The 17,816-nt window shown below is 36.0% G+C and overlaps 1 protein-coding gene across 3 annotated transcripts in view; it reads left to right on the forward strand.

Annotated features, from left to right (window-relative positions):
* Positions 1 to 9,554, forward strand: part of LOC141400910 (uncharacterized) — a 35,574-nt gene extending 26,020 nt beyond the window's left edge. For 2 of the 3 annotated variants that reach the window (XM_073980609.1, XM_073980608.1), the window contains 2 exons: positions 8,914 to 9,258; positions 9,335 to 9,554. In XM_073980609.1, the coding sequence (XP_073836710.1) occupies positions 8,947 to 9,258; positions 9,335 to 9,490 (468 nt within the window). In that variant the 5' untranslated portion in view covers positions 8,914 to 8,946 and the 3' untranslated portion in view covers positions 9,491 to 9,554. Of the gene's footprint in view, positions 1 to 8,791; positions 8,858 to 8,913; positions 9,259 to 9,334 lie in introns of those variants that run through there. The other variant, XM_073980607.1, reaches the window with a different exon arrangement.
* Positions 9,555 to 17,816: the final 8,262 nt, after the last annotated feature.

A 17,816-nucleotide genomic window follows, 5' to 3' on the forward strand; every position in this document is an offset into this window, starting at 1 on the left:
TTTCAATGTTTCGAGACAGCCTCTTACATTCCTATATCCTTAGGGGTTTTTAAGAAAAGGCTATAGTCCTCAAGGGCCAACCATGTCATACCATGAATCGCATGAACTTTCCGTGGATGAAAATTTCTTCAGGGAAATACTCATGTGGTACCTCACTTGAAGCGCGTGATCGAAATCAAATTAATAAAAATCGCTGATCATAATAATATCAGATTTTTTTTTTTGTTTTTGTGCAAACATGAAAAAATGTCACATAAGATTAAATCGCTCAAAATACGTCTTAAAAAAAATCTTACTGATCAACATCTAGTATACACTTCACGTTTCTTGATCTAAAAACAGTGATGTGAATGTGACGTCTTCAAAAAAGCTAGGGAATATGTTACTGTAATGTATGGTACATTACCTTAACAAATAGTACAAATGTCACGTACAAACAGGCGGATATCAAATGTGCATCTGTTTTTAAGTGCCATTATTAACAGAAATGTTGCTATGAAGGCATAACAATGAGATCTGTACGTAAATGGCAAATGATCGTGGTCCAACGAGTACATTTGTAACAGGAACTTCCTGCTGCCAACTATGACAATAACAATAATTTCGATTGGTATCAGGGGAATACAAGCTACCGGCTTAAGGTAAATGTTGGCAATAAGTATTGTTTATTTGATTTTTTGTTTTAAACCAACGTTTACAAAAGACAATTTTAACGTTTACAAAAGACAATAGTTTCTTAACAGTAAACATACATTCAAAACTGTTCTACAAAGCATAAATAATAAGTAAGAAGGGGGTTAAGTTCGACCCTTCACCATGAGTTGTATTGAAGTACAATCGAAAATTAGATTCCTATTGGCAACGAAAGTACAAAGCCCCTCCGTCTCATCATGGCTTACTGAAAAATATCAATTCCTGTTAAACAATAATATAAACGACACATCGATGTTTTCTATCTACTGAGAATCCGAAATACTATAGTATTATACCAACACCCAACATCACCTCCTTCAACTTCCCCCCCAACAGCACACAAACAAATTTTTACAAAAAACAAGTGAGCAATTGCTATAGACCGGACGTGCCGCATTGTGATACTCTAAACCACACATCTTTGCATAAGCTCTCCCCTCGTAAACATTTATTTTAGGGAGATACTAAAGTTTTCACCTATACTCCTATTTCACCTATATTAAATGACTTTTATATTTGACTACTCTCGACATCTACTTGGTACTGATTGAAAGCTTTGCTGGCCTTCTTGATTAGCATTTTACATGTCTGTAATACACCAAATAGATGCAGAGGTATTTGTCATTAATGTAAAAGCTCAGATGGTTTAATTTCATTATCAAGCTTTCCCCGCGGAATATATAAATATAGAGAAATAAAATTTTATAAATTTAAAATTGGGATATCCCAGCGTATTTTTCAACATCACAAGCATTTCACCAATTCTAGTAACGCAATTGGGAACATTTTAGAGTTCACAATATCTTAATTGTTGCAACGCATCCAACCAAAGCTGAGATGCTCGTCAGTACAACTCAAATGAAAACAAGTAAGAAAGCCGCTAAGTTAAGTAAGATATTCCGGAGGTACCGTTATTATGGGCCTATATCAAAACTTCGATCTATACCAACAAAGTTCTGACGGAAAGTTTTTAGACTCAAAGAAGACCAAATACCAATCTTCTGATATTTCGGTAAGATAATGTTAGTAAAACTTATCAAAAATCAAGAGGTATGCTTCTATGGGGAACTAGCAAAGTGCCCGCTACTTCGTATGCGAAAAGGATATAAAACACAAATAAACAATATATAATATGGAAATGGCGAACACTGAAAATTTTGTTGCACTAATACCAGTTTCAATCAATATTTATTTTTATTTTAGTACTGTTTGTACCCGTTTAGTTCGATTTTCAAAAACATCAGTCGTATATCACCCTTACAAATTAACAGCGAGACCAACGTTGCACACCAATACTCACCCTAAATTCCAAATTGTACCAAACTTAGTACCATTTCGTATTCTTCGTACCCATATGTAAGATTTTCGAAAACTACCTCAATCCTTCACTTTAACTGTAATCTTATTTCCGAATTTCAGGACTCCAGCCCTATCCGTTAAACCAAATCCAAATTGTATAAAATTTAGAACAATTTAGAACTTTCCTCCATTCAACAGGCCTACAATAATCATAATTTCAAATTTCAGGATTCTACCGCTATCGGTTCACCTAAATCCATATTGTACCATATTACTACCATTTAGAACTTCTCTTACCTATAAGTACGAATTTCCAAAACTTCCTCAATCCTACACTCCAACGGTAATCTTAATTCCAACTCTATCCGTTTACCAAAATCCAAATTGTACCAAAGTATGCATTTCCACAACTCCCTCAGTCATACACTTCAACAGTAAACTTAATTCCGAATTTCAGGAGCCCAGCTCTATCTTTTCACTCAAATCCAAATTGTACCAAATTCAGTACTGTTCATACCCATAAGTACGAATTTACAAAACGTCCGCAATCCCACACTCCAACAGTAACCATAATTCAAAACTTCAGTATTCCAACTCTATTCGTTCACCCAAATCCTAGTTGTACACAATTTAGTACCATTTAGTGTTTTCCGTACCCATAAGTACGAATTTCCAAAACTACATCAATTCTACAGTCCAACAATATTCTTAATTCCAAATTTCAGGATTCCAGCTCTATCCGTTCATCCAAATCCAAATTGTAACAAATTTAGTACTATTTAGTAATTTTCGTACCCATAAGTACGAATTTCCAAAACTACCTCAAGCCTACAACCATACAGTAATCTTAATTCAAAACTTCAGGATTCCACTCGATTCATACACCCATATCCAAGTTGTGCCAAATTTAATACCATTTAGTGCTTTCCGTATCAATAAGTACGAATTTCCCACACTACCTCAATCCTACACTTCAAAAGTAATCTTAATTCCAAATTTCAGGATTCCAGCTACATATATCCGTTCACCCAAATCCCCATTGTACCAAATTTAGTAACATTTAGAACTTTTCGTTCCCATAAGTACGAATTTCCAAAACTACCTCAATCCTACACTCCAACAGAAATCTCAGGATACCAGCTCTATCCGTTTACCTAAATCTCTATTGCACCAATACTCTAATTACGAATTTCCTAAACTACTTTAGTCATAGTAATATCAATTCCAAATTTAAGGATTCCAGATCTATCCGTTCACCCAAATCCAAATTGTACTAAATTTGGTACCATTTAGTACTTTTCGTACACTCATAGTTTATAAAAACCCTTACCTCACCCTCAGTCCAAATTTGAGGAATCAAGCTTTATCCGTTCACCCAAACCCAAATTGTACTAAATGCAATACCTGCTCGTACACATAAGTACAAATTCCGAAACCTACCTCAATCCTCCATTCCAATAGTAATCTTAATACCAAATTTCAGGATTCCAGCTCAATCCGTTCTTCCAAATCCAAATTGTACCAAATTTAGTACCATTTTCTAATCTTTGTTCCCATAAGCACGAATTTCCAAAACTACCATTCTTCATGCCTATTCTCCAACAGTAATTGTAATATCAAATTTCAGGATTCCAGCTCTATATGTTAACCCAAATCTCAACTGTACCAAATTTAGTACCGTTTAGTACTTTTAGCACCCATAAGTATGAATTTCCAAAACTACCTCAATCCTACAACTCCAATCTTTATTCCAAATTTCATCCATTTTCCGAAATCAGAATTGTACCAAATTTAGTACCATTTAGTACGTTTCGTACACATAAACACGAATTTCCAAACCCACCTCAATTCTACTCTCCAACAGTAATCTTAGTTCCAAATTTCAGAATTCCAACTCTTCCTGTTCGTACTTTTACCACCCATAAGTACGAATTTCCAAACTTATCGCAATCTTACACTCCAACAGTTATCTTAACTCCAAAATTGAAGATTCCAGCTCTTTTCGTTCACCCAAATCCCCATTGTACCAAATTTAGTACCATTTAGTAGTTTTCATACACATAAGCACGAATTTCCGAAACTTCCCCAATTCTACACTCCAACTGTAATCTAAATTCCAAATTTCAGGTTTCCAGCTCGATCCGTTCACCCAAATCCCTATTGTACCAAATTTAGTATCACTCAGTACTTTTTGTACCCACAAGTACGAATTAAGTTCTTTTCGTTGCCATAAGTACGAATTTCCAAAAGTATCCTAATCCCACACTCCAAGAGTAATCTTAATTACAAATTTCACTATTCCAGCTCTATCCGATGACTTAAATTCATATTGTACCAAATTTGGTACCATTTAGTACTTTTCGTGCCCAAAATTACGAATGTCCACTCCTACAGTAATCCTAGTTCTAAATTTCAGGATTCCAGCTCCATCCGTTCCCCCAAATCCAAGTTGTACTTTATTTGGTACTATTTAGTATCTTTCGTACCCATATGTACGAATTTCGAAAACTACCTCCATATCTCAAACCTACACTCCAACAGTAATAGTAATTCCAAATTTCAGGACCAAGAGTGACCATCACCCAAGTCAGTCAGTCATTCAGTGAGTCATCATTACTGAACCCTTTTATAAGTATAGATGTAGGAAGACGTGGACCTTTACTGATAATTCTCTTCTGGAATATTTAAAACCCCATGGACGATTAAATAACAATTTTCAGTCATTTCGGTGGGATATTTACGTTATAACCCTCAGAATTACGAAAATCGTAAGGTACCGTTCTATAGAGCCAATATCGAAACGTGGACCTATACCGACGAATTTCAGTGACTGATTTTTCGGTATTTTGAAGGTTATTGTCACAAACCTTGAAAATACCGAAAATCGGGATGTACCGTTCTATAAGGGCAATATGAAGGCGTGGACCTATACCTAACAAGTGGAAAGTTTCGTATGGGGCTATAAACCGACAAATTTAGAGGGTAAAGTTGAATACCCGCAACGAAGACGAAGTACCAAATTTCAGCCATTTCGGAGAAATATTGAGACCACAATCTCCAAAATACCGAAAATCGGGAGGAATTGTGCTATGGGGGCTATATGAAGGCGTGAACCTATACCGACAAATATCGTATAAAAAGTTTTATACCCCAAATGAAGACAAAATACCAAATTTCAACAATTTCGGTGGAATAATGATGCTACAAACTTCAAAATACCGGAAATCCGGATGTACCGTTCTATGGGGGCTGTATGAAGGCGAGGACTTATACAGACAAGTTTCATATGGAAGGTTTTATATCCCCAATAAGACCGAAAATCGGAAGAATCAATTCTTTGGGGGCTATACGAAGGCGTGGACCTATAACAACAAAATTATGGGGGAAGTTTTATACCACCAACGAAGACTAAGTCCCAAATTTCAGCCATTTCAGAGGAATATTGAGGCCACAACCTTCAAAATACCGAAAACCGGGAGGTATTGTGCTATGGGGGCTATATGAAGGAGTGGACCTATACCTACAAATATCGGATAGAAAATTGTATACCCCAAATGCCAAATTTCAACAATTTCGGTGGATTATTGATGCCACAAAATTCAAAATACCGAAAATTGGGAGGTATCGTTCTATGAGGGCTATATGAAGGTGGGGACCTATACCGACAAATTTCTGGCGGAAAGTTGTATACCCCCAACGAAGACTAAGTATCAAATTTCAGCCAATTCGGTGTGATAATGAAGCTAAAACCTTGAAAATACCGAAAATCGGGTGCTACTGTTCTATGGGGGCTATATCAAAACGTGGACCTATATAAATATTTTATAGTAGAAATGTTTCGTAGCCTCTGGAAACACAAAATACAAAGTAACAACCAATTCTGTGGTCAAATGGGACTAATACATTCAAAATATCTTAAAGTGACGCGTACTACCGGAATGGGGACCTATACCAACAAAATTCTGAAATAAAGTTCTATACTCCAAACGAAGACTAAGTAGCAAATTTCAGCCATTTCGGAAGAACATTGAGGCCACAACTTTGGAAATACCGAATATAAGGAGCTATTGTTCAATGGGAGCTATATGAAGGCTTGGACAAAAGTTCGAAAATGTTCGGAAAATTTGTGCGCATGATAACTCTTGGTCCATACTTTACATATCCTAATAGCAGGTTTGAATATGAACTATATTTGTCCACTCCTTCGGCTACCTCCCACACAAAATTTCGGATAAATTCACTTTAAGGCCTGCTCTCGAATCACTTTGATTTCTGTTGAAGCAACTTTACGTCGGCAAGAGATTCTTCAGAGGCAAACCCATACTTCTTGAGAAAATAGCTTAAAAGGAGCAAAACATCCTATGACACCGTGTCTAGTGGTTGGAGCGCAAGATAACTCTCGAACTGATCAACCGATTTAGTCCAAAATTTGGTCTTCGTTATTAGTTTCAGTTCGAAAATGGACAATAACGGTATTTCCTTCAATATTTAAGAAATGTCACTAAAATGGTATGCACGATATATCTTTAACGGGGCAACCAATTTGGTCCAAACTTTTGGTCGCTTTATATTTTGTCAAAATTTAGTTCAACTTTTAAAATGGTCCATATCGGTCCTCTCCTTAGGGTACCTCCCCCACAAAAGTTCAACATTAATGTCTAAGTGCATATTAGGGTTTGTTCGAAGATCCTTGGGAAATGCTGTTCGTTGTGGTCCCGAGCGAGATTATGTTTTCCGTGGACAAGTCCATGCTTCCTGGCATACTGATCCAAAAGTTATACTATGACCCACTAAAGTGACTATAATTGTTCTACAAACATCCCATACGGAACAAGGGAGACTTATCTCATATCAATGAGTGCACCCCGATTCATATTAGCTCAATGATATGGTACCTACTGCAGATAGCCGAGTCCGAACGGCGTATCTTAAGACACCACTTTGTAGAAAAGTTTTACATGGCTGAAATACCCGGGAAATGTCGCCAACATTACTCAGGGGTATTTTGCCACCGTTGAAAATTTTGATATTGACTGTCCGGGGAATCGAACCCACGACCTTCAGCATGCAAGGCGGGTGTGCATACCATTGCACCACTGTGGCACCCATAGTGACGCTGTATCAATCGAAAAGATATGACCCCCAAAATAAGATCAACTTCCATAATGGACTACGTCGGTCCATTCCTTCAAGTACCTCCTCCGCAACATTTTGAACTTTAATCCTAATCCACATTTTTGTCGGAAATTTCAAATGTCCAAAATAAAAGCCACAAAATTCTGTACGTAGACGAAAGTTTCGATTCATATAGGCTAAGGGTATATCTCTGTCGGCAAAGCCGACTGATACTTTTTTACTTGTTAGTGAAGAAGTTTCGTTACCACTGAAAACTTCAAATATCAAATTACTGCGAGTTCGATTTTTGGTGGAGATATTTTGTGACCACAGAGAACCTCGAATGTTAGCTAAAATCCTCACACTACCGAATATCGGGGGCTATACCAAAACATTTACCTTTGTTCACTATTTTTGGAGAAAAAGTTTCGAGGCCACTCAGACCCTCAAATGTCATATTACAGCTAGTTCGGTTAAAAATTGTAGCCAAAATCCTTAAACTACCGAAAATCGGTAGGTACCGTTATATGGGGTATATCAAAACAAGGACCTGTGTTGACGATTTTTAGTGGAGAAGTTTCGCGACCACTGAGAACCCCAAATGTAAATTACAGCTAATTCAGTTAAAACTTGTAGCTAAAATTCTCAAAATAACGAAAACTGGGAGGCACCAAAACATTTACCTATGTTCACTATTTTTGGTGGAAAAGTTTTGTGGTCAGTTCGGTTAAAAATTGTAGCTAAAATCCTCAAAGTACTGAAAATCGGGAGGTACCGTTGTATGGGGGCTATACCAAAACATGGATCTATGCCCATAATTTTTGGAATGTAAGTTTCTTGATCACTAGGAATCCTAAATGTCAAATTATAGCTAGTTTGGTTTTAAATTGTGACTAAAAACGTCAAAATACCTGAAATCGGGCGGTACCGTTATATGGGGCTATACCAAAACCTATACCGATATAGCCCATCATCGAACTTCACCTATATGCAAGCAAAAGACGCATCTTCCCAAAATTTCAGTTTCCTATTTCCATGTTTATGAATGCTAGAGTGATTACCACATACGGACGGATTACCACAGACGGACAGATTACCACAGAAGGACGGATTACCGCAGACGCTCGGACGGACGGACATGCATAGATTAACTCAGAATTTTATTCCCTGATGAGAATTATATATACTTTATAGGGTCACAAATGAGTTACAAACGAAAACAAACTTAATATACCCTCCATACCATGATACAATAAGAAGGTAGCAGCAACTGCCGTTTTTGGTAACATAAGATGTCAAAATTTGACATAAATTCAATGCAATTGACACATTATGTTACCATCAACTGGGCTGAAAATGCTACCTTCTTATTGTATCATGCTCCATACTATGGTGGATGGTATAAAAACATAAATACCCAAGCCTGACTCTCCACCTTTGTGGGATTTTTTGCTATTTCAATGTCTATTTGACTGGGACATTAATTGTAAATAAAAACGATTTCCATGATCGATCAATGTCTCATTTTTTCATGGTTGAAAACAACTGTTGCGTATAAAATATCAATTAATATAAACAATTTTAATTACCTGAAATACCAATATTCGTAATAATGGCTATTAATATTTAGCCATTATAATAAATGTTGAGGGCTTCACGCAATCACTTACTAAAAATACACGCTCTAGAAATGTTGTTTAATAACATTATTTTCTTTCTAATTACCTTAAATTCATTTAAGTTACTAATGGTATGTCTAAAATAAAACAAACAAATCGTTGGTTAAATTATTTTTTTCTCACACAGGCTGGTGGTGATCGTCGTCCTTTTAAATTGGAAATGCGTAATCTAACCTGTAATTTCCTGCCACCTCTTGTCAAACGTTACAATTGCAGTACGCATAAATTAAATGACAGTCTATATAACCTTAGAATTATGTTTGAGTTAAGTCGAGCAATGTCCAATAACACAGATGTTTTTATACAAATGGAATTCAAGCCCACCAGAGGTGTTAAAAATATTAAACTTGTTGATGTTAAGTTTAAAGTGTGTCAAATTTTGGGACAAGTGAGAAGAGTACCAATGGTTATGAAGTTTGTGGATAGCATGATGGAAAGAAGTAATCTTCCTTTGAAATGTCCCATAAAAGGGGTGAGTAGATTCTATTTTAATGTTTTATTATTAATGATAGTTTAATTTGTATTTTCTTCGTTTTTTTCTTCTGTAGAATTTTATGTATAATGTGACCAATATAATGTTATCCGATACAAATTTTCCCACTTATATGCCATCATCTACGTTCGACGTTAACGTAACATTTTTTGAGAAAAAGGATCTGTTGGCATATTTTACTTTTGGAGGAGATATAATACGACGAGCTTAAGTGCATAAGTGAATGAAAACATAATGTTCAAATCTTATTTAGAGATTAATAAACTTTATTTAAAGATGCAATTTTTGGTGTAAGTTTCTATACCCTTCACAAGTAGTCCAGTCAAAAATAGACATAGGTGTAAGGCATGGTACAATCATTACAAGGTAGGCCAAGCAAGAGTTTGCCACTAGAAATAACGTCCTAAAACTTCCCATTAATCCCGTGTGTGCAAACGAAGTTTTTCAGGTTAAAGGAAATTTTTTGAATTTTTCTCAAAAACGGTAAGACTTATAAGAAATCGAATAAAGTAAATGTTGTAGACTTAAAAATTGTCTACAAGAATGATCAGTATGACTTTTCAATAGGAGTCACCATTCCTGAGAGATTGTGATACGAGGGGTACTGATATGATATATGAAATAAACTTATATATTATATAAAATGATACATGTATTCGTAATGATATTATGATAAATTTACTGAGAAACGAAGGGGTATGCCATTTTGGTAATGTCGTGTGGCTCCAAAGCTCAGTTCCCAAAAAGCTCATATAGAAAAATTTTCAAATGCTTTGTGCGTGGGCTTTTTTTATCAAATCACCTTATAATTAAGATGTTATCTAATCTTAGGTAAAACCCATCAAATATGATGTAAGGATACGAGGTTGTAAAAAAGTCATAACCCTCGTGTTTATAGTGCTCGTGATATAGTTCATGACTCATACTAAGTTTTTACTACAATTTCTCGCCATATTAACAAAAAACTATTCAAAAAATCTTCCGCAAAATGTTACAAAGATTTATCAATAACATCTGAACAAATAAATAACAAATAACTTACCTACATAGTATTCATATATTTAATTTTGAGCTAAAACATTTATCACACATCTAATGCAAAAAGTGAATTTTGTCCTCAGCAAAAAAGAGTCATCATACATAAAAGAGACTTAAATGCTTTTGGCAACAATACATAAACGTAATTTCAGTCCGCAAAAAGTCACGCAACAATACAAACTTAGAGATAACGACTTTTAATCTCCATCTTGGCACAAAGCCAAGTGGACTTAATATGCACGGATAGTACCATAAAAGAAATATTGTGTCAAAATAACAACAGCACAAACAACTCAAAATGTCGTCACACATTTAGTTGTGAATCGAGGCGGTGATAATGCAACAGTCAACAGGCCGTCGTCGTACCTGTGGTCTGCGGCCATATAGGCCAGCCACAGTTACAAATGACACCGACAATAAAAGGCACAACGAACGATTGGCCGAAACAATGATAAAATTCACAACATTGCTTAAATAATTTTTCAAATTCTATTCAAACAACTATGTTTTGACATGAAACATTCCGCACGGAGTTGCACAGTGTTAAAATAGAAATAAAATTTAAAAAAGCATCAACTGGACTGGACAGACATGGTACACCCATCTGTTTAGAACAGACTTATGTCCTTAAAGTTTTACTCTAGTGGCCCATAAATGGAATACAGTCGAACTTCTCTATAACGAAGAACAGTTTTTTATACCCTCAGCATTTATGCTTACGAGGGTACATACACTTTCATACGGGCAAAATGTGCCTCATCGAAATAATGGTTTTAGACCCCAAGTATGTTCGGACGAAATGTGTTTCAGACAATTTGGAGTCGATTTAGCAATGTCCGTCCGTCTGTCTGTCCGTCTGTCTGGCTGGCTGGTGCGCACGATAACTGTCGAACGGATGAGCCGATTTTGTCCAAAATTTGACTTTCATAATATTTTGTCTAAACTTAGTTTAAGTTCAAAGATGAGCCATATCGGTCCACTCCTCCAGGTACTTCCCCCACAAAAGTTCGAAAATGTTCGGAAAATTTGTGCGCATGATAACTCTTGAAGGGAGTAACCGATTTGGTCCCTAATTAGCACATCGTGAAATTTCTAACAGACTTAGATGAGGTTCCAAAAGTGGACTCAATCGGTCCACTTCTTCGGGTACCTCCCACACAAAATTTCGGAAAAGTTCAGAATCGCTTTGAGTTTTGTTGTAGCAACTTGTATGCACTGCCCCCCATACGACGGTACATGTTTCATCAGGGGCAAGTCCAAACTTCCTAAGAAAATAGCCTGAAAGGTGCAAACAACGCCTATAACACCGTGTGTAGTGGTTGGAGCGCAATATAACTCTAGAACGAATCTGCCGGTTCGGTCCAAAATTACGCCTTCGTAATATTTTTTGCAACCTTAGTGTAAGTTCGATGATAAGCCATATCGGTCCACTTCTTCAGGTACCTCCCCCACAAACGTTCAAAAATGTTCGGAAAAATTGTGCGCACGATAACTCTTGATGGGAGTGACCGATTTGGTCCATAATTTACACATCCTATTGTATCTACCAGGTATAGGTCAGGTATCAATATGGACTCTATCGATCCACTCCTTCGGGTACCTCCCACACAAAATTTTGGATAAATTCACTTTAAGACCTGCTCTCGAATCACTTTGATTTTTGTTGAAGCAATCTGCATTCGCTGCATCAATTACGACAGTAAACGTTTTTCAGGGGCAAGTCCATACTTCTTGAGAAAACAGCCCGAAAGTTGTAAAAAACCCTATGGCACCGTATGTAATGGCTGGAGAACTCGTCCACACTTTGGATTTCGTAATATTTTTTCGAATATTAGATGAAGTTCGAAGATGGTGCTTATAGGTTCACTCCTTCCGGTACCTCACCCACAGAAGTTCGAAAATATTCGCTAAATGGTACGCGCGATATTTCATATACGTAGCAACCGATTTGGTCCACACTTTGGATCTCTAAATGTTGTCGAAAATTAGTTTATGTTCAAATTTGGGCCCTATCTGTCCACATTTTGTGTGGTTAAGGGTCTGTTCGAGGATCCTTTGGACATTATTACCGAAGGCTTTCCTTGTGGCCCGGTTACAGCGATATTATATTTTTCGTAGGCTAGTATGGTAAAAAACATATCTATCGCTATCCCCGCAAATTTTTGAGCTTTAATCCTATCCATATTTTTGTCGATTCATACGCCCAACATTTTGAAAACCCTTCTAAATACATAAGTTTGTTTTTTGGAAAAAAAACATAAAATAACACAGGCTGAGGGTTTATCTCTGTCGGCAAAGCCGACTGATACTTTTTTACTTGTTGGTCCATATTTTAATTCCTACATGGCATATACCGGCAAGGTAGCCTACATATGGAAAAATAACTACTGTATAATATCTATAATTTATATAATTGTTCCACAAAGTGAGGCTTATCTTATATCAATGGATTCATGTTATGTCATTGATATGTAACGTAGTTTTTATCGCCGAATCCGAAAGGCGTGTCCTAAGTTGCCACTTGTAGAGAAGTTTTTCATGGCTGAAATACTCAGGAAATATCGCCAACATTACTAAGGGCCATTGTTGAAAAATTGATGTGGCCAGGCTTGGTAATCGAACCCGACACATTCAGCGCGCAAAGTGGTTGCACATAGCTAATTCCTAGAGGTTGTGGTGTAGGGTATCACATGGTCGACCCCGTCCGACTATAGCCTTTGCTTACTTGTTTTTTTTTTTGAAGAAGGTTCTTTTCACGGTCCCTATTGCAACGGTACAATTTTTCCGGGGTAGGTCCGTACTTCCTGAGATAATGGTCCAAAAGTTCCTGCCGGCTCCAAATAAAATTACAAATCTGAAAAATAATTGTTAAACTTTTTCAAAAGTCAGAAGTTAGCTTGCTAAAATTGATTTGGTATAGCCCCACATTACGATACCTACAGATTCCACGTATTTTGAAGCAAACTCGTGCTACAAAATCAATATATTTTTATACGGCATAATTATTGTGTTTGTTTCTTTTTTTGGTTGGGGGGTATATCACCATTAGCGCAGCTGACTTATACTGTCTTCTTTGGTGTGTAATTGAATATGAATAATTTTGGGATTTATAAATTTGTTTGCATGCAAATTATTTGAATTTCTATTCATTATTAGTTATTTCTTCCGGTATAAAATATATTTTTGATATGACAATATGTATCCACAATGAACTATTTTCGAAATCCCCTGAAAAGCACAAAACTACGTGCATTATCAAGCATATGTGAGGTACAAATGTACAATTTTTGGACGATAGATCTTTAATAAACTCACAATTTTCCGAAATATCAAATATCAGAGATATAGCAAATTGAATTGTATATATATTTGTTTATTTATTTATTTTAGGTTATTCCAAAAAGGAACCTGATATTCAAAGACAATTTGAAGATGTAGCAGGAGGGGCTAATCAATGTGAATTTTCCAATTGTCGAATATTGTTTAAAAATATATAATTTATATAATGTTCCACAAACATCCCAGTAGAGAAAAGGGAGGTGTAGTAGTTTGTGCAATATATCAGGAATATTGCCAATTATTTCATATTTCATTTCAGAAAAAAAGGATAAATTTTTTTCGCGCTACATCAACGATTTTTATACCCTCAGCATTTATGCTAACGAGGGTATATACACTTTCATACGGGCAAAATGTGCCTCATCGAAATAATGGTTTTAGACCCCAAGTATGTTTGGACGAAATGTGTTTCAGACAATTTGGAGTCGATTGAGCAATGTCCGTCCGTCTGTCTGTCTGGCTGGCTGGAGCGCACGATAACTCTCGAACGGATGAACCGATTCGGTTCAAATTTTGGCTTTCGTAATATTTTGCCCAAACTTAGTTTAAGTTCGAAGATGAGCTATATCGGTCCACTCCTTCCGGTACCTCCCCCACAAAAGTTCGGAAATGTTCGGAAAATTTGTGCGCACGATAACTCTTGAAGGGAGTAACCGATTTGGTCTTTACTTTGCCCATCGTGGAGCGTGTATCAGACTTAGATCAGGTTTTAATATGGACTCAATCAGTCCACTCCGTCGGGTACCTCCCACACAAAAATTTGGAAAAGTTCAGTTTAGGACCATCTCTCGAATCGCTTTGATTTTTGCTTTAGCTACTTGTATTCACTGCCCTCCATACGACGGTATAAGTTTCATCAGGGGCAAGTCCATACTTCCTGAGAAAATAGCCTGAAAGTTGCAAAAAACCCCTATGACACCGTGTGAGGAGGTTGGAGGGCAAAATAACTCTCGAACGGGTCTGCCGCTTCGGTATAAAGTTTGGCCTTAGTAATATTTTGTCCAAACATAGTTTAAGTTCGAAGATAAGCCATATCGGTCCACTCCTTCAGGTACCTCCCCCACAAAAGTTCAAAAATGTTCGGAAAAATTGTGCGTACGATAACTCTTGAAGAGAGTGGCCGAATTGGACCATACTTTACACATTCTAATATATCTACCAGATATAGAGCAGGTTCAAACATGGACTATATTTGTCCACTCCATCCGGTACCTCCCACACAAAATGTCGGATACATGTTCACTTTAGGACCTGCTTTCGACTCACTTTAATTTTTGTTGAAGCAACTTGCATTCGCTGCCTCAATTGCGATGGTAAAAGTTGTTTCAGGGGCAAGTCCATACTTCTTGAGCAAACAGCCCGAAGGGTGTAAAAACCCCCTATGGCACCATATGTAGTGGCTGGAGATCCACTTCCATAATGGTCAATGTCGATCCATTCCTTTTTGTATCCCCTCCGCAAAACGTTTGATCTTTAATCATAATCAACATTTTTGTCGGTTCAAACGCCCAAAATTTTTAAAACCACCTAAATACATACGTTTTTTGGAAAAAAAGTTTCAATATATTCAGGCTGAGGGTATATCTCTGTCGGCAAAGCCGACTGATACTTTTTTACTTGTTTATATGTAGGTTAAGAAAAAGATTCCCAGTACGAATCTGGTCGCGAGCCAATTTTTGGTTGTTGCGGACCAAAGTTATGGCGCTTTTACTTCGCTTTTTAAGAAAGAAAATATTATAAAAACGCTAATTATTTTAATGAGCACAATTGTTACAAAAAAGTTCTCTCGAAGTGATTTCAGCGAGTAGATTGCATAATACCTGCAAAATGTTACACAGAAGTCGCGGAATGTACATAAAATTGATAAATTATAGAATATAAGTCTACTTTTTTTCAAATTAATGCCCATTTAGTGGCCATAAAATTACATAAAAATTTTTTGTGGATCAAAACTTTACGGCGAATCAAATGAGACTGCAATCATACAGATTGGTGTTATAGTTTGGATGTTACAGCCAAAATAAGCACATATTTTGGACAAAAAATTATTTTTTTTTTTTGAAAAAATATTTTTTTCACATGCATTATGTAGTACAAAATATTGTAAAAATTTATAGGAATACTTCCTTAAAGTTTGCTTAAATCTCCCAACAAAATAGACGGATTTCGCTTTATTGACATTCATACTAAAGCTTTCCCATTAGGGAAGCTAATTGGGTTGATGAGGATATATGTCAAAGCTTCTGAAATGGAAATAGAGGTCAAATAACCCATTTTTATTTATATGCATTTTAAAATACGTGTAAATCGCGTAATTATCAAAATTATTTTGTCCGCATGTGATTTTCATGTACAGCAAGACCATATCTGTTCATTTGTATATATTTTTCGAAATTTAATTTGGAGGCTAAGATGTAGCATCAGCTGCATCTTAGCATTAAAATACCTATAAAATATCGCTAATTTGCGCAAAGTGCATACAATTTTTGTCCGCATCCGATTTCAATGTCCACCATGAAAATCTACATCCATATATAGCTATTTCAAGGCGATCAATTAAGAACCGTGGATGTAGCATCACACACTATTTTTTGGGATAAAATGAATGTAGCTCCCTTATCAGTGAAGTTTTCAAATCTCTGTTTCCGCTAAAACGAAGATGCTGTATTAGTTGTTTCATTGCAGTGGAAACGAACCGCAGAAAACGCGATAAAATACGCGATATTTCCAAAAACAATTTTAGGTGATTTTTCTACTTTGAACTTTCTTGTAACTAGCGTTTTAGTGGATGGATTTTCACGGGAAATGATTTATTAGATCCGGAACGTAAAAAACTAAAATGTACAATCAAGTACGAGGAAATCGAATGACAATTGTAAAAAGTAGGCCCGAAAAATATGATTTTTAGAAAAATGTTCGCACAAAATTTCCGCATTTGGATGTAGATTTCTATGAAGCTGTGCAGTCTACATTCACAATATACGTATCAAATAACTCAGAATCGCAAGTACTACAATCCTATATATGATTTTTTTAAACACCTGTTTGCGGAATGAAATTAGAAGAAAATTTCAAAAAACACTGTAAATCTGGCTTCAAAATGTCAGCATCATTTAATGGTAGAAGCAGTTCAAATTTTGAAAAGTAATACATTAGTGAGATGATCCTTATTTAGTTTGCTTCTACTTTTACTGTGACAGGAAATTGGAGAGAAGTGTGGTTTACTCACAAATCGAGAGAAAACAAAAAAAGACATGTTGGCTTCAACCCATTTTTTAACATAAATATACGCAAATTATCTTTTAAGGCCAATATTTTTTGCCACGTCCAACAACATTTCATTTTATCCAAAAATATTTAATTTGTATAATATAGAACCACAAGTCGCGTATTCTAAGAGGGTAAACCTTGGCTTCAGCTATGTTAAATTTTCAAAAATATTGGTGATATACATACCTTACTTGTTATTCCTATTTATATCTTATTTAAACTTGTTATTTCTATCCGTTGGTTACCCAGTCTTATATACACTACTTTGAATATTATTATACAGTATAGTCTCGATAATCCGGACACTCGTTAATCAGGACAACGCGGTAATCCGGACACTAGAATATTCTCTTCTGGAATATTCTATAACCCCATGGAAGATTAAATAACAAATTTCTGTAATTTCGGTGGGATATTGACGTCACAGTTTTGTGCCCCCAACGGAGACTAAATACCAAATTTCAACCATTTCGCTGTGATAATGAGGCTAAAACCTTCAAAATGCCAAAAATCGGGTGGTACCGTTCTATGGAGGCTATATCAAAACGTGGACAGTTATAGCCCATTTGCAATAGCTTTGTTCCTTTAATTTTTAAATAGTAAAATTGGTAAAAGATAGAACTGTCAAAATTGCTCACTCAGGACCAGTTTTAACACAAAAGTAAAGGAGCGGAAAAATTGTAGATCTGGTAAAAATTTCAAAAAGAAACAAAAAAATCAAATTTCTTTTTAATTTCATAGTTTTTAATTTTGTTTTTGTTAATTGGTTTTTCATCAATGCCACATAATCGTCGAACAAATGTCGAAATCAGTTCTACCATTTTTTACCCAGGGAAATTTTTCTTATAGCCTGTGCTAGAAGAGAACGCCATTTTAGTTCCACTCTCTCT

Source organism: Musca autumnalis, unplaced genomic scaffold, assembly GCF_047663935.1.
Source record: "Musca autumnalis isolate F117 unplaced genomic scaffold, ASM4766393v1 scaffold_4, whole genome shotgun sequence".
Lineage (NCBI taxonomy): Eukaryota > Metazoa > Arthropoda > Insecta > Diptera > Muscidae > Musca > Musca autumnalis.